Raw genomic sequence first — 17509 nt, 5'->3', positions numbered from 1 at the left:
CCAGATTAAAAATACATAAATAAATTATACATTGTATACCCAACATAACTACACCTGTCATAACATAAAAGATAATAAAGATAAGATGAACCAAACTTTAACCCTTCCCTTCATCATTCATGGTTCATATGAAGATGTTTTACTTTCAGTTTCGTTGATAACCCTAAAGGGTGCGTTTACCCCAGATTTAAGTGACGTTTACTCTCAGAGTAAATTCTTATTGGCTCAGATGGAGCCCAGTGGTGACGTACCTCCTAGTTCTCCTCCTTTTCTCCTATTTTAGCTTTAGCTTTTTCTGGACAACTGAAACATAAAGTCTGTCAAAGGTTTGCATGTTTATGGTCACAATGAAGGTCATCATCTTCTTTCTTATCCTGGGGATACAGGGAGCAGCGGCAGGTCAGTTTGACTGACGATTTCTGTCGAAAACTGTTTGACGAGTCCCGTCTTTAAATCGTTCATGACGCATTTTTAAACGTTGTTACTCTTCTGTCTCTCCAAGCACTCTAACAAATAAAACATCAGGGAGGAGGCCTGATGCTAATCTGGTGGCAATAATCAAAACTGTTATTTTAAAAACGGAATACCATTTTAATTTTCACAAGGAATTAAAACATTTTCACACAACAGCTCACCATTAAAGTTCACTAAAGTTCATTTGACACAAAGTATCTGTAAAAAACTTAGATGTTTAATTATTTGTTCAGCATAAGCTGTATATAAAGAGCCACATGTCATTAAATGGAGTTTATTGTGAATACTTTGTTTTTTTCTGATGTTATTGCTTCATTAACAGCGCAATGAGGTGACTTTTGTTGTCCATCCATCCATTCGCTCCCGCTTCTCCTTTTCAGGGTCGCGGGGGGGCGCTGGAGCCTATCCCAGCTGTCATAGGGCGAGAGGCGGGGTACACCCTGGACAGGTCGCCAGTCTGTCGCAGGGCCAACACACAGGGACAGACAACCATTCACACTCACATTCACACCTAGTGACAATTTGGATTATCCAATTAACCTATCCCCACAAGCGGGGACTTTTGTTGTTAGGTGTATAAATAAAATTGAATCGAATTCAAGTGAACTGAATTGAGATACAAATTAAATAATTATTTCTTTATAATTGAATACAGTTTATGTATGTAAAGTGCCAATACACTTTACATACCAGCATGAGCTAATGTTGGTATCACTGCTGAATGATCAATAAGAAGCTGGAAGTGAGAAATGCCAGAAAAGTTTTGCAATTTAAAGACACTCAACCTCAACCAGTGAGCGCTAATGAGAAGTTTTAACCCTCTGTAGAACCTGGGACCATTTCGTGGCCTTTGCGTTTTTTAATTCCACGCCATTTCCACTGTGTTTAATGGAGTATAGCCAAATTTTCAAACATGTATTTTTTTCCCATTTTATTTTAAAATTTCAGTCTGAGTTTTTTAAATGAGCTTAAATGGCTGAATAAAAGGCATACATCCACTATCGAACCTCGTGGCCGATTTGTGCCCCATTGAAACCCATTATAAACGCTATTTTTCACGCCAGAAAAATTACGGTCAAATCGATCGTCAGGTCTCCAGCTTAGGTTTCGTTTTGGACTACAGGCCTTAGAGTTGTAATTTTTTTATTTGTCCACCGGGTGGCGCCCTTGCTCCACATGTGACGCCTGCTGGAACATACACATGTTCTCCAGCGGCCTGCTCGAGACAGATACCCGGAAAAGGCACACTAATTTCCCGCGTACCACAGCAGCCTGCCCCGCTGCTCGTTCCGGACCATTTTCTGCCCTTAGGTTCGTTTGATTTTTTATTTTATTTTTTAATCAACAGGAAATGACGTATTTGTTTTCACGTGGTAGCGGAAGTGTGTGCTGCAGACACGGGAACCGAACCATATGCTCCGGCGCTGCGCGAAACACACCCGCGGCAGAGGCACTCCTCCCCGGGGGAGCAGGAGCAGCAGCGCCGCCTGGGGACATTTTTGGCTTCTGGAAAAAAAATTAAAACCGGATCGAAATTAATGTTCGTGCCAATCTTTTGTCCATCTAAAGGCCTAATTATAATAACAATAAAATATTACTTCAAATGTTTTTTTTGGAAAATATTTTATGTTTTATGTTTTATGTTTTTGGGGCAAAAAAAGCAGTGCGCTCATGTGACGAAACCGGGATATAAAGGGTTAAAATCCGCGAAATGTAATTAAAACTTGACATGAATATTTCAGGGAGAAGTAGTTTTAAAAGACTGACCAATTTAAAGTGAAAAAAAATTAATATTTAATATTTTTATTGCACTTTTTGGGCGTGGTCGATAGTGTGCATTTTATGAAATGCGCTCCTGGAAAAAAAATAAAAGGCGATCGAAATGACTCTTGGTGCCAATCTTTAGTCCATCTAAAGGCCTAATTATAATAACAATTGAATATTACCTCAAATGTTTTTTTTGGAAAATATTCAAGTTTTTTGTTTTTTGGGGCTAAAAAAACAGGGCGCTCATGTAATAAAACTGGGATTTAAAGGGTTAAAACAATGAAAATATAATTAAAACTTGACATGGATATTTTAAGCAGAAGTAGTTTTAAAAGATTGACTAATTTAAAGTAGAAAAAAATATTGATATATAACATTTTTAGAGCACTTTTGGGGCGGGACCATTTTTTGGTCCCGAGGTTCACGAAAGGATGGGATTTTGAGGTTCTACTACTCACTATGTGCCTTGGTCACTAACACTAACAGATAAATCCATGTACTTTTGATAACTGAAAACTCACCTGCAAACTTAATTAATGAATAAAAGATAAAATCCAAAATGCTTAAGATAATATTCTCAGAATATCAGTTACTTAACATTAGCTTTTTATTGATAATGTCAATCAAAGATATTGGAATTAAAGCTTTCTGTAACAATTTTAAGCTTTAACAAAATCCATGAGAAATAAAATAAACAAAGAAAAGCATCGATATTGATATTTAGAAAACCCAACACTGAAATTCTGAAAAAACAACAACAAAAAAACAAAGTCTGGACAGTCACATCAAAAGAATTAAATCAGTTCCTATAATTTGTGATATAAAAAATGGAAATAGAAAAGAGAACAACTCACTTTAGAAGTCATGCTGCTTTATTCAGAAGAAAGAAGAAACTTAATCGAGTTTATGGTTAATTCAACAGCTAACAAAAGCAAAACAGATTAGAAGTAATGTGTACTTTCTTTAACAGTGAAAATGAAAATATAGTCAAATTAAAGTTATAATGAGTTCAAATCATTCACCCAGGGCAGCGGGGGACGCTGGAGCCTATCCCAGCTGTCATAGGGGGAGAGGCGGGGTATTCATAAATCTATTTTGTGTTTATTGAAGGGACAGCGGGATTATTACAGGATGTCTTTAACGTGCTGCAGTTTTTCTTATTGTGTTATTTTAAAAAAATCAAAAAAATCTGTGTTCCTGAGATCTCACAACATTAACTGTTTCTTACAGTGACCCACTCTCTGAAGTATTTCTACACTGCGTCCTCTCAAGTCCCAAACTTCCCAGAGTTTGTGACTGTTGGGATGGTTGATGATGTTCAGATTAATTATTATGACAGTGACACGGAGAGAGAGGTGCCCAAACAGGACTGGGTGAATGGTGCAGTAGACCCACAATTCTGGGAGAGGAACACTGATATCTCCAGGTGTTCCCAGCAGACGTTCAAAGCCAACATTGAGATTGCAAAGGATCGCTTCAACCAAACTGGAGGTTTGTTCATGTTTCATTTTTTTAATGATACACGTGCTCTTAATGTTTTCAGTGTGTTTTGTTTACAGTAGTAAACAGGTTTGTATACAAATGAAAATGTTTCATTCAGATTACAGATTACAATTATTAACATAATAATTCATAATGAATGTAGAACTACAGTCTGGAAAGCTTTAATTTAATTCAACCAGCTTTAAGGATCATGTTTGTATAAACTGATATAATTTGTCAGTTAACTGGTTAGTTGATCAAAATAATTAAGATAGATTTGCAATATTTGCAGTTTTCTGTTTATATTTAGGATTTTTTTTTGTCTCTGAAACCTTGATGATTGTTTTTGATACAATTTCTCAATAATTGATTAATAAGAAAATAATCTCCAGAAAATCAGCAGGATCAGAATAATCAGTCTGAGGTTTGAATATTTTACAATTATTGTGAACTAGTATTTGACTTTTATTAAAAACAATCCTGGACTGAAACTCTCCTTCAGTGGAAGCTTCTAGAAAAACCTCCGGACAGTTTGGTGTGTAGTTTCTCACAGTTAGAGGATTTTGTTAGAAGGATAACTGGTTGCAGTTATCCTGATCCTTAATACCCAGGATCAGGATAAGTGAACCATGTACAAAGGTTAACAAACAAAGTTCAAAGAGGGAGGCACGAAGGACAAACTGCATGTTTATTCCTAAGCAGCAGCCACTAAGTGAACAATTTCCAGCCTTTTGCAGCGACAGGTGAGTACAATCAACCAGTCATTGCTTCTTGGAGCATCACAGGATCCCAGGCAGCCAATTGTCTTTGAGGGTTGACACACTGCAATCTGCATACAGGAGGGCTGGCACGAGTCTCCAGCTAGCCAGTCAGTGAGTACTGACACTCTTGGATTTGCTTGAAGAGAAAAGGGTCCCTCAGTCGCTCCGAGGCACAGGCACATGTGTGTTGGTCTTTATGGAGGCTGTTTTTCTTTGATAAAGAGAGTATGTAGAAATGTTTCCCCAGTATTTATCTCCCTAAGATGCTCACACTGTTCAGTGATGATTATCTGTAAGTGGCTTCCATTGAGCCAAAAACAACAGATGTTAATATCCTCTCTTAATAAATGACCGTGGATCAGTGTTTTCTTGTAAAGATATTGTCAATTCTTAATGTATGCTGTGTTCTACAGTTGTTCCTAATGTAAAGTCTTTTTTTCTGTCAGGTGTTCACATTGTGCAGCAGATGTACGGCTGTGAATGGGATGATGAAACAGGTGAAGTGAACGGATATGAGCAGTTTGGTTATGATGGAGAGGACTTTATAAGCTTTGACCTGAAGATAGAGGTGTGGGTTGCTCCTGTACAACAGGCTGTCATCACCAAAAACAGGTGGGACAGTAACAGAGCTTTGATCACACAGAGGAAGAATTACCTCACCCAGATTTGTCCTGAGTGGCTGAAGAAGTATGTGAACTATGGGAGGAGCTCTCTGATGAAAACAGGTGAAATCATATAACATGCTGTTTTTTGGCCAGAACAATCTTAATATTTTTCTTTTTCTGACCATTAAAACATAAAAGCATTGACACCCTCGCCCCATCAAAAAAACATCACAGTTAAATTTTCTCTTTCTCTCATTTCCATTCACACATTGACATTTGCCTCTTTCTACCTTTCTCCTGATTTCTCTGTTACTCCTACATATTAATTACAATTGTTTATTTTTTGTTTTTTTATCATATTTTCCTTTTGCCCCAATTTTCTCTGGCCCAATTTATCCACCATTTACACACTGACATTTATAACCAGTCTCTCCCAGCCTCCATTTCTTTATCATACATACACATGCTAATAGGCTTTTTTAAAGCCTTAACTAAGGCATTGAAATTACATTACATCCCACAGGAATTACATTAGTATGTACATAATAGTAATATAGCATCTATCTTTCTCTTCTCTCCTTAGTTCTTCCCTCAGTGTCTCTCCTCCAGAAGACTCCGTCCTCTCCAGTCACCTGCCACGCTACAGGTTTCTATCCTGACAGAGCCGAGATGGTCTGGAGGAAAGATGGAGTGGAGGTTCATGAGGGTGTGGAGAAAGGAGAGATTCTCACCAACAATGACGGGACCTTCCAGATGAGTGTTGATCTGGATCTTTCATCAGTCACACCTGAAGACTGGGAGAGGTACAACTGTGTGTTTCAGCTCTCTGGTGTGAACGAGGACATCGTCACCAAACTGGACAAAGCAGTGATCAAAACCAACAAGGGTAAAAGTGATGAAGGTAGGAAACACGCATTTAGTTTACTGTAAAAATGGTGCAGTTCACGTGGTTTTATTTGAGTTTGATGAAAAGTTTAATTCCTCCCCTTGTATACAGATTTATTAAATTTTTCATACTGATACTGATTTGTTAATTTCTTAATAAATATTAACATTTAAAGTTTTGAGCGCTCTGATTCAAATTATTGCCCACTTTGCTGTCTTTTCACTGTTTATTTAAATTTGCGAGTATCTTTTTCCCCGTATTTTTATTTAATTGCCAAACTGAAGTTTGTCTCTTTTAACGTGTTTCATTTGTTCAGGTTATGGTTTATTTGTTGTTGTGTCATCTACAGGAAATTTCCTCGCCAGGATCTTTGCGACCATGAAACAATGGTTCTCGCAGTGATTGCTGTAATTGGTTTCATTGACTACAAATAGAGAACAGGTGAGAGACAAAAACAGAAATCCCTTTTACTCGATGGTTTATCCAAAACAGAATAAGCTCCACAAGGGCCAGAGTCACCGTTCCATAAGAATAGGAGCTGTGTGACAATGTGAGAAAAGATACGATGTATAACATTTTATAAATGTAACTGAAATTATTTTTTCTTTGTAATTGAGAAAAACGTCCCCCATCTCATAAGTAAAACTTGTTTCTATTCTGTTTTCTCTGATCCCCTATGCCCTGCGTAGAATAAAATGTTTTCTGTATTTTATGTTAAATAACTTTTTCAGGATCATTCTTGAGAAAATTTCAGATCAGAGCAGGATGTGGACTAACAGTGTGTTTGTGACGTGACTTTCTGAGTCTCTAGAGCAAATGACAAACAGCCCTGCAAACAGTGAGATTACTACATTTACTATTTTACTTATTTTTTGTGCTTCAAAATCACAAGATCATTGCTTGATTGAACTGGGAATGTTAATATATCTTATTTTGTCTTTTTAGGTTTATGGACAAATTTTGGACTGAAACAAGAAGCATCAACAAGCCTCATTTGCCCCCATAAACTGTGACCTCATCAGCTGTTCATCATTCACATCATAAAATGAAGTGTTAAGATCTAGTTATGTTGTGGATTTTTTTATGACATATATACCTGTATACACTGGACATATACTCACATATATACTATGTAATCACATATATTCGTATACACCATACACACCTATACTGTAGTGTTTTATATATTGGAATCACTGTGTTAAGCATTTAACCTACATGCTCGAAATCACAAGACCCATAAATTGAGGTCAAATATTATCTACATCTAATAAAGTTTGTGCCACTTGTTGTATGAGCACATGCTGATGAATACTGTTTGAAATGTAATAATTGGGATCAATAAGTAACCTCTGATAGTGTTATGGCCAACCCCATCCAAACATAGGGTTAATTCAACTTGGCACTGCTGAGGATGCACCTGAGACTCTTTTCTCCCAAAGTTGTGAAAAACCTTTCTTTATCAAATATAGTGGCCCACCTCAAACCAGAGTTTGCCAAGGTTGTCAGGATGATTAACTGTTATCTGTGAGATTTGTAGACTTTTGGACTCACTCTGGCCATAAAACTGACAAAGGGACCCAATTAAAAATGATGGATGCTGGGAATAGGGCTCGGAAAAGTTATGGAGTAGCCCAGAAGGTTAAGTGACACAAGTGTCGGAGATTAAAAAAGCTACAAAGTGGAAGTGGGTTTGACAACCGCTTGGGGGGAAAGGATTGACAAACACATTACATCAATAATTGGGGTAATATTGATATTTATAGTGTTAAGAAAGTACTTATTAGTTTAAAATTAATACGGTCCAAGTAAAAAACAAGGAATGGAAAGTTACCAAACAGCAGGAAGAGGGATCACTGATCCCATATAAAGGAAGGTTGGATATGCCCCGGGCAGCTTTTTTTCCTGGCTGTCATTTTATGTGTCTCTGCTGTTTGTGCTTAAAGGCTCTACACCCTTCGCTTTGCGGGCTTGCTATATGCTGTTGTGCGGTATTGTACTGTTTTGCTGTGCATATAACACTGTTTAATAAACTCAGTTTTAAGAATTCTACTCTTTTCCAGAGGATCTAAATTGATGAAATGGTGCAAGTTAAGGTGGTTTTGTTTCATGGCTGCCATCAAAGATGAGTTTTGACCTGCTTGATTTTGTTAATCAACCTACTGTTAAAAAGATTGAATTGTGCCATGAAGTGTTGCTGCTCACTATAAACTTTTGGTACCAAAATATGGTGTAAAAAGGGACATTAAGCAGGCATTGCTGGAGGGGTTAATTGAGTTGGGTATCTTAATTAGCCCTACTATGACTGAGGTCCCCTTTCAAGACTCTTTAGCTCCCCCTGGAACCTCTGCTTATCCTGTTTTTTCAGATAGAACGGAAAAACAAGCTATAATTGCTACACCTCCGGGTGCCCAAGTCAAGCCAGATGCAGCTCCACAAACCCTGTCTCGCTTTAAGCCTTTCTGTCCAGAACCCCAGAAATCTAGCAGTGATGCAAAGCTTAAGGTTCGCTTACTTCATTTACAGATAGAGGCCCAGGAGAAGGTGCAAAAAGCAGATTATGATTTCCGGCTACAGATCCGTAGGCTTGAGATAGAAGCTGAAAAGGAAATAAGGTTAAAGCAGCTTCAAGTAGAAGCATTGAAGATATCCTCAGGGCAGAAGACGCATGCCACTTGAAGAAACCCCAAAAGTCTGACAAAAGTTTTGAAGTGAGCAAGAACATTGCATTAGTACCTACCTTTTTTGAGTCTGAAGTAGATTCATATTTTAATGCTTTTGAAAAGATGGCTACTGCTATGAACTGGCCAATAGACATGAAGTATTTTACTTCAGTGTAAATTAGTGGGCAAAGCTCAGGAGGTGGTAGCTTTACTTTCCTTAGAGCAGAGTATGAAATGTGAAGTGTTGAAAGAAACAATTGTACGTTCCTATGAACTGGTACCTGAGGCCTACAGGCAGAAATTTAGGAATCACAAGAGGTCTAGCAGCCAAACATACATTGAGTTTGCACATGAAAAGAGGATCTTTTTGATAAATGGTGTGCTGTTAAAGGAGTTGGTGATGATTATGAATCACTGCACGAGTTAATGCTATTGGAGGATTTAAAAAATTACCTGAGAGAGTCATAATGTTCTTAAATGAACAGAAGGTGACGTCAATGTCAAACAACACGTAGGAATGTTTTTTGGGTTTTTTTTACCCCTAAATCTCATCCAGACAAACCCACAGCCTTGCACCCTGCACGGTTTGAGTCTGGTCGCTCCGCTGCTAGGCCAGTGAGACTACATTGACCTCCCCGTGAGCTCACCTCCGCATGAGGGTCATCTCATTGCAGAGTGTCTGGCATAAAAGCGCAAACAGCAACTCTCCTCACAAACAAAAGTGTGGGACTGATTAAAGCTACAGAGAATGGAATGACATTGCAGCCTGACTATCACCACCCTGATCCCTGTTTCAAACCCTTCATCCTTGAGTGAGTAGTTTCACTGACTGGGAATCCGAAAGGTCAGCAGCCAGTAAAAATACTGAGACACGGGGGCCTCTCAGTCCATCATTAGAGAAGAGATCTTACCATTTTCAGAGGAGTCATTCTGCCAATCTAGTGTCATTGTCCAGGGAGTAGAACACAGATTCATATCTGCCTCTTTGCACACGGTTCACATCCAGTCTTCCTTAGTTAGTGGGATTGTTAAAGTTGCTGTTCATTCTGCATTGCCTATCAAAGGTATTGACTTGCTGGAGGCAAAGTCATGCCCATTCCTGAAGTGTTAGACAGACCGGAGCTGAATCTGGAGTCTACCTCAGCATGACCAGCCTGATATTCTTCCAGCTTGTGTAGTTACAAGGGCTCAATCAAAGTAATGTCCTGACTTGGCTGATTCCTTTGAGGTCAGATCTCTCTAGTGATGCTGTCACATTTAAGTCTGGATCTAAGGGTCAGGCCAAAGTTCCACCTGCTGATAAAGCACAACCAGCCCTGCATTTGCCAGTCTCCCGAGAAGAATTAATTACAGCACAGAAAAATTCCCAATTTGTCCATCTACCAGCTCTTAAGCAAAAATGAAGACCTTCGTTGTTCTGAGTGTGATTTTTCTTGGACTATCCGAAGCAGCAGCAGGTGAGTTGACCCATGTAGTTATCTTCTATAATAACAGCCGAACCAGCATTGTGTTTATGTGAAGGGAAAAACTTTCTGAACAGGTGGATAGCAGTGTGTAGCCAAGGAAGCAGAGGCAAGTTTAAAAAAACAAACAAACAACAACAACAACTTTAAAAAAATGTATTTACAATTTAAAAAACTAACAGTAAATACGTAAACACCTCTTCCAAGGGGGTCAAAACATTGAAGAAAAGAACAAAATATCAAAATTATATTTAACAAACAAAAAACTAATTCAGCTGTGGGTGAAGTTATAATCCCAAACCATAAAAGTTAGTTTAAGATGAGTGGAACAGCCAGCGTCTTGGTTTTGCTGGTAAACTGGTTAACACAGTGAACAGGATTTATGAAGAGGTGCATTTGTGAGTATATTTATGACTGTTTTATGATTATAGTATCTACATTATAGCTTTTTTAGCGCACTAAAATATCTTTATAGAACTCTAATATTTTAATTCTGCTACATTTTCTGCTGCCCCCATGGCCAGATCTCTTTAAAATATAACCATCCCATGACTTGCTCATCATCCCTCCCGCTACACTCTCTTATTGTTGGTAAGGCTCACCCTGATAGGTCAAAGCCAGAGTCCTTCTGGGGCATGAACTCTCGCAGGATGGGGCTATCCTGGGCAATATAAACTGAGTGCAATGCAATGACTGTCACAACTACAGGGATTAAAAACAGAACTATAAAATTATAAAACAACTCATGCAAAACCAAAAAACAAGCATGACATTTACACCATGTGTGTGCACCTGTACAAAGTATGCTGTAATGGCTGAAAGATTTCAGGATGTGAACATCATATGTTAATAGTCACCTACATAATATTTCACAGATAAAGTGAATAAAAAGACATTTTGAAATGGATCAAATTATTATAAATCTGCATATTTGTGAGGTGTTTGCAAAAATGTATTAATGAAAGCAAGTTTTAAGGTTTCTAATAAAAACTATGATGATGGAAAATCTAATGATAATCACAATCATGTTTCTGATGTTTAACAGTATACTCCTCTGTGTGTTATTTTCTTGTGCCACAGTTACACATTTGCTGCAGTACTTCTACACGGCATCATCAGGAATTCCACATTTTCCAGAGTTTGTGACTGTGGGCGTGTTAGATGGGCAGCCATTCACGTACTATGACAGTAAAATAAAAAAAGAGAGTCCCAAGCAGGACTGGATGGCAAAGAGTGAAGGAGCTCTGTACTGGGACAGACAGACTCGGGCATCCATCGCGGATGAGCAGATCTTCAAAGGGAACATTGAATTTGTGAAGCAGCGCCTAAATGAAACAGGGGGTGAGTAATGAACAGGCGTTTAGAAACATCTGGGATTTTGTGATTCAGTTTCTATAAAATCCAACTTTCAACCACTAAAACTTAAAAATGTTCCATTCACACTAATTTAATTGTTTAGCACTAATTGACAGCAGCAGTGACTTTGAGGGACCAAACACACAGGAGACAGTTTAATGAGGTGCAGAAGTGGTTTATAAAAACAGAGGAAGTCTAATCTTAAAAGTAGAGCAGGTCTGTCTCTGCAATCCAAACTGGGAACGCTCCTATAGTAGTGAGGTTAAAGCTCGGCCTGCTACCACAAGTAAGCCTGTAGTGTGAGAAGGACGATAATATGATATGATGAGGGCTTTCAGATTTGATGGGGCCTGATTAGGACTTTGGATGCTGTCTTATTATTTGGTTTTTGGTTTGTTATCAATTTTATTTTCACATGTCAGTTTTTAGTAGACAAAAAGTTGGATGGAGGATTTTCTCTCTGCTCCCCTCCTATTGGTCAAATAAACTGTAAGCTCTGAGATTCAATTCAATTCAATTCAATTCAATGTTATTTATATAGCGCCAAATCACAACAACAGTCGCCTCAAGGCGTTTTATATTGCACAGTAAATCGTACAATAATAGATAGATAGAAAAACAATCATATGACCCCCTATGAGCAAGCACTTTGGCGACAGTGGGAAAGACAAACTCCCTTTTAACAGGAAGAAACCTCCGGCAGAACCAGGCTCAGGGAGGGGCGGGGCCATCTGCTGCGACCGGTTGGGGTGAGAGAAGGAAAACAGGACACAGACAAAATGACAAGATGTGACCACAGACCTCTGTTAGCATTCAGGCAGTAGCTTTCACTAAAAGAGTATCTACAACACTATATACAAACCCAACAGTTCACTGAAGACACACATGACAATTTGTCGCTAAGGGTTTGGAGGCCAAGGACAGGTTTGCTGCTGATGTCAGTTACTCCCAGGGAACAACTGCTGCAGAGGGTTTTTAAAGCGGCCACTTGATGATGGGAACCAATCAGCAGCTTCCATCTCTCAAATCATAAAGAGCACGATTAGTCCACCCATTCACTTCTCCTTTTCAGGGTCGCAGAGGCTGCTGGAGCCTGTCCCAGCTCTCTTAGGGCAAGAGACAGGTTTCCAGTCTGTCGCAGGGCTAACACATAGACACAGACAACCATTCGGCAATTTATGGGCAATTTAGTGTTTCCAATTAACCTATCCCCACTAACTGCATGTCTTTGGACTGTGGGAGGAAGCCGCAGAACCCCGCAAACACAGGGAGAACATGCAAGCTCCATGCAGAAAGACCCTGGCCTGATGGTGGAATTAAACTCAAGACCTTCTTGTTGTGAGGCAACAGTGCTAACCACCGTGCTGTCATGATTAGTTTAAGCTTTAAATACTGTATGTGCCTATATTATGTATATAGGCGTGTAACCTGTAGTCCTATTTATATATGTCTATAGAAGTGCAGGTTAGATAGGGACTCAGAGTGTAGCATCTCAGTCTGTTTCTGTTTTTTCTCTGTAAAGTTTAAACTGTGTTGATGAGAGTTTGTTTTAATTAGTTTCCACTGAACCAGTAAACAGCAGGAGAAACAGTAGATCCTCTGTTTCAGTGACTGTCGATTGGTTGATGTGTCTGTATTGAGATGAGACTGTGCTGCAGCTTTGCTCTGGTTCACTGTACTGTTTCTGTCTTTCAGGTGTGCATGTTTATCAGGAGATGTATGGCTGTGAATGGGATACTGAAACAAATAATGTGACCGGCTATGATCAGCTGGGTTACGATGGCGAGGACTTTTTGGCGTTTGACCTTAAGACAGAGACGTGGATCGCTCCAAAGCAACAGGCAGTCATCGCTAAACAGAAGTACGACTCTGACAGAGCTCTCTCAGCCAGACAGAAGAACTACTTCACTCACATTTGTCCCAAGTGGCTGAAGAAGTATCTGAACTATTCAGGGAGCTCTCTGAGGAGAACAGGTGCAATAACACTGGATTTTAACTGGACTTGGAAAGACAATCAATCAGCTATAGGTTGATTGATTGTCAACAAACATACAATTTGTAATAATAACAATAACGAACACTTATATTTTTTCAACAGTTCTTCCCTCAGTGTCTTTCCTCCAGAAGTCTTCCTCCTCTCCAATCACCTGCCACGCTACAGGTTTCTATCCACACAAAGCCAAACTGTTGTGGAGGAAAGATGGGAAAGAGCTTCATGAGGGTGTGAACAGAGGAGAGATCCTGCCCAACAATGATGGGACCCTCCAGATTTCTGCTGATCTGGATCTTTCATCAGTCAAACCTGAGGACTGGAGGAGCTACGATTGTGTGTTTCAGCTCTGTGGTGTGAATAAGGACATCATCACCAGACTGGACAGAGCAGTGATCAGAACCAATGAAGGTCAGTCTGCTCTCAGAAGTGATGAAGGTCAGAAGCACACATTTAGTTTACTGTAATATAATAGTGCATAGTAAAGAGCAGTTCATGCAGTTTTATGTGTTAAAAATAGAACAATTTTGTCAGTTTATTTCACACTTAAAGTCTAGACTGGGACATGTTTCCTATCTTGAAATAATTTTGTGAGCCTGCTGAAAATAAAAGTGAGTTGTATTTCCAAACTAAGAACATAAAAGGAATTTAAGACTCTTTACCAAACACTAATGCTTTTTCCCAAATCATGTTTTACCTTGTGAATGAGCAGCCACAGTTAACAGAGTATAGTTACTCCAGAGTTTTATAAGACGAGTAGAGGTAATGATTTGATTTTGGAATCAAGTTTACTGACTAAATTAAAAAGGATATTTTTATTCTCAGAAGTTCAGTGGGCAAGAGACACAAAGACATCAGAGTTAAATGTGGGTAAATAAGCACAGACACAGTGAATATATTCAGATATGAACAACAGGTAAAGCATATAGTGACAGACTTATTGTCTATAATCAGTGCTGTTATCTGTTTTGATTGGTGATCTTCTCTATCCTGTTTCATCTGTTCAGGTTCTGATTTGTTTTTCTTTGATCTAAAGGAAATTCCCTCTTCATGATCATCCACATGATTCTTGCTCTGGGTGTTCTTGCTGTGATCACTGTGATTGTATTCATTATCTACAAAAAGAAGACAGGTGAGAGGACAAAGCAGATTTTGTAGGACTTTGAGTTTTGAGTTTTTGTGGCGGGGTGTGGTTGGCGGTGCTGCTGCAGGGGAGGTGAACGCACCTGCAGGGCATCTGCAAAGATGCCTCGCCGGGTTAAAAGTGTGCTGGGTCCTGGATTTCAGTGTTGTTGTTGGTGTGTATGTTCGCGAGCAACTGGAAAGCCGCAACCGCGTGTTAACAGCAACCGTGTGAATAAAATGATGCTGAAAAGCATACAGATGTGGTCGAGTCTGTCATCGCTTTATCACACTGTTTCATCCAGCAGTTATTACAGTAAGGCTCAGAGCCAGAGTTTACTGAGAATGACTGTTGGATAATAAGACAAGATCACAGAGTTAAATACATAATGTTTAACAAACCCTGTTTTTTACTTTCTTTCATTACAGACAAACGACCTCCATCTCGTAAGTGAAATGTTTCTGATCTGTTTTCTTTGAGTTTTATGTGCACTAAAAAGTCTTTCAGATCTGTCAGTTGTTTGTAAAAGTGTTGTGGACTAACGATGTGTTTCCGACCTACAGCTGTAGAAAACCATGAGGTCCAAGAGAAAATGATTCCTTATGAAGCCTAAATGACAGACATCACTGCTCACAGTCAGTTCATACATTAAATGGACTTTTTCCTGGGTAGTGTAACAGCCTTCAAATGTATTGGAGGTCAACGTGGGGTCAGCTGGCTACCTGACTACACTGAATGAACAGATTTTTCCATTAATACATTTTGTCTTCCCTGATGACACGGACAAGATCCTGATGCCAGGAGTCATCAGGCTCAAGTTTCTATTGAAGTGGTTCATGAAACATCATTTTCACACATCTACTGTCCACTAAAATAAATATGTGAAACAGTATAAGCTTAATGAAGTGAATGCATGCCATCATCAAAGTTAAAGGCAGTTCAGTGAAACATTAGTGTGACTTTTGTTGGCCAGAAACTGTAAAGCTTTCATAAAATGTGTTCCGCTTTCCCCCCTTTTTTTTATCTGTTTTTTTAATCTGTTTTTTTTTTATCTCTGTTTTTTTATCTCTGTTTTTTTTTTATCTCTGTTTTTTTTTCTCTGGTTTTTTTTTATCTCTGTTTTTTTTATCTCTGTTTTTTTTATCTCTGTTTTTTGTGTGTGATTTGATGTTAAAAAAATCACAAGGTATTTTTTATTTAGTTTTACAATTGTTGCTGTTTTATGTGAGTTTAGGTGAGATTTTTAAGAGAACAGGACAGATGTCTCACTTCTGTAGTTTGGATAAATATTAAATATTAACACCAATAAGAATGTTTACAAAAACACCAAGCTGACAAAGTTAGAACAAATGTTTTTGCTTTAACAGTATTGTGGGTAAATTCTCAATTTGCAGTTCTTTTGCTTTAATGACTTTAATGTATTACAATGTAAATATGCTGATTTGCAGAAATGAAAATAATGTTTTCTTGTCTTTTCTTTTTAAATTTCTGTGTAAATTTTTGCGCTGAAACGAGGACTGTTACCTCGTTACCTCTAAACTGTGAATCATTGTTTTTCCATCATGCTTGTTGACTTTAATTTAAATTAAATATTTCCAGTATCAGTTGTATAAATGTAAATATACATAAAGAGAAACACACAGGTCCACCTACATCTATGACACTTACGGTATATACTCACAGGGTTTGGTGATTTATTTCCCTTAACGTAACATTTGTGGATTTTCACATTTTTAACTGGAGACTTTAAATCACCGAATTTATTAGAGTAAACTATTTTTTAACTTGTAAATCTGATGATAAAGGTTACTTCGTCTCTGCCCTGGTGTGTGAGGACTGGCTCCACTCTTGTCTTATTTTATCTCAGTGAGAACACAGGACAGGAAATGGATGGATGGAGTTCTTTGTCACTGTGTTTAGTAGCTTTTCAATAATGCTGTGAACACATTTTTCATTCCTTTTGTTCCCTGTGTGCTCACTGACTTTGCCTCCTGTATTGTCTGGTTTTCCTAGTTTTTATTATTTTTTTCTACCTTTATTCTTATTTTGTTGGACAAATTTATCACCTTTTTATATAAACCTGTTTAGTTTTCTTTCAAATGTCATTTCAAATGTTTTGAGACTGAAGTGTGTTTTCAGCACTAATGAATGCTGATGAAATACTTCTCGTACTTCAGTACTTTAAGGGTGTTTTTCTCTCTCTTGTAAACAATTTTTTATATCTGGTGTTTGTTTATTAGATAAATGTAAGTATTGCTGTTAATTTATTTTCTATGTTTGTTATGATGACTTTTTAATAAAATCCACAATATTCTTAATTTTTGTCCTGTTGTGAATCCACATTGAGTTTATTCTTCCTATGTGACTGTAGCTACAGTTTCATGAATATTTGCTTTAATATTATAAACTATTGTATAAACTAAACTATAAACTATAAAATGATGTAACTAAAGGGGAGATCTGACTTTTCACATGAAAAAAATGATGGAAAAAATGTGATATCAGCTTAGATGAATCTCACTTGGTTTGGTGCAGTCTCTAAGGAGGTTAACAGTTACCAGTAATGATCTGGTTATGTTGGAGAAGACGTCATAGCATTGCATACAAACACTGACATGGATCACTCCAAAATAATGTGCCTTTAAAACTAAAATGAAGTGTAACGGAAACAAAAAAAATGTTGTTAGAGCAGCTGCTTCACCTCTGTTGGAACTATGGGAACAGCTCTCTCCTAAAAACAGGCTGGACGATGCTCTTTCATTTCTATCCTTTGTTCAACATTTCTTATGTTAAATGCTGCTTTCACTTTAATTTATAAGCGGCTGTAATTTGTCTGTTCAAACACATTTCTATTGTGTTATACTATGTTTTTGGATCCATGTGTTTGATTTGGTTTTTGTGTCACCTTCAAGTCTAAAAGTATTGATGTTTTCTGTGTA

At 38.1% G+C, this 17509-nt stretch overlaps 2 protein-coding genes across 3 annotated transcripts in view; both read left to right on the top strand.

Annotated features, from left to right (window-relative positions):
* Positions 1 to 295: 295 nt before the first annotated feature.
* On the top strand, positions 296 to 7982 carry LOC146609285 (major histocompatibility complex class I-related protein 1-like). Of its 2 annotated transcripts, XR_014905055.1 has the most exons (7): positions 296 to 399; positions 3472 to 3732; positions 4931 to 5209; positions 5673 to 5990; positions 6325 to 6416; positions 6707 to 6813; positions 6921 to 7982. XR_014905055.1 is itself a non-coding variant. In XM_085346289.1 (6 exons), the coding sequence occupies exons 1-5, from the start codon at positions 333 to 335 to the stop codon at positions 6375 to 6377; spliced, it is 978 nt and encodes a 325-aa protein (XP_085202415.1). In that variant the 5' UTR covers positions 296 to 332; the 3' UTR covers positions 6378 to 6416; positions 6921 to 7982. The 2 variants fall into 2 exon arrangements, 1 of the variants encoding a protein (XP_085202415.1); XM_085346289.1 differs by lacking the exon at positions 6707 to 6813.
* Positions 7983 to 10037: 2055 nt separating this feature from the next.
* LOC146609284 (class I histocompatibility antigen, F10 alpha chain-like) overlaps positions 10038 to 17509 on the top strand; it is a 28171-nt gene continuing 20699 nt past the window's right edge. Inside the window, exons 1-4 of the mRNA XM_085346279.1 lie at positions 10038 to 10095; positions 11182 to 11442; positions 13153 to 13431; positions 13556 to 13858. Of these exons, the coding sequence (XP_085202405.1) occupies positions 10038 to 10095; positions 11182 to 11442; positions 13153 to 13431; positions 13556 to 13858 (901 nt within the window). The remainder of the gene's footprint in view (positions 10096 to 11181; positions 11443 to 13152; positions 13432 to 13555; positions 13859 to 17509) is intronic.

The sequence above is a fragment of the Diplotaxodon limnothrissa genome, linkage group LG22 (genome assembly GCF_057381915.1).
Source record: "Diplotaxodon limnothrissa isolate DT_005_m linkage group LG22, D_limnothrissa_male_GT1.1, whole genome shotgun sequence".
NCBI lineage: Eukaryota > Metazoa > Chordata > Actinopteri > Cichliformes > Cichlidae > Diplotaxodon > Diplotaxodon limnothrissa.
Note: the sequence above shows the minus strand (reverse complement) of the source record. Positions and strands in the feature narration are given on the sequence as shown.

Coding starts and splice junctions, on each gene's coding strand:
- LOC146609285 (XM_085346289.1), top strand. CDS start 333: ATGTTTATGGTCACAATGAAGGTCATCATCTTCTTTCTTATCCTGGGG. Junction 400..3,471: donor GATACAGGGAGCAGCGGCAG/GTCAGTTTGACT, acceptor TGTTTCTTACAG/TGACCCACTCTCTGAAGTAT. Junction 5,991..6,324: donor CAAGGGTAAAAGTGATGAAG/GTAGGAAACACG, acceptor TGTCATCTACAG/GAAATTTCCTCGCCAGGATC.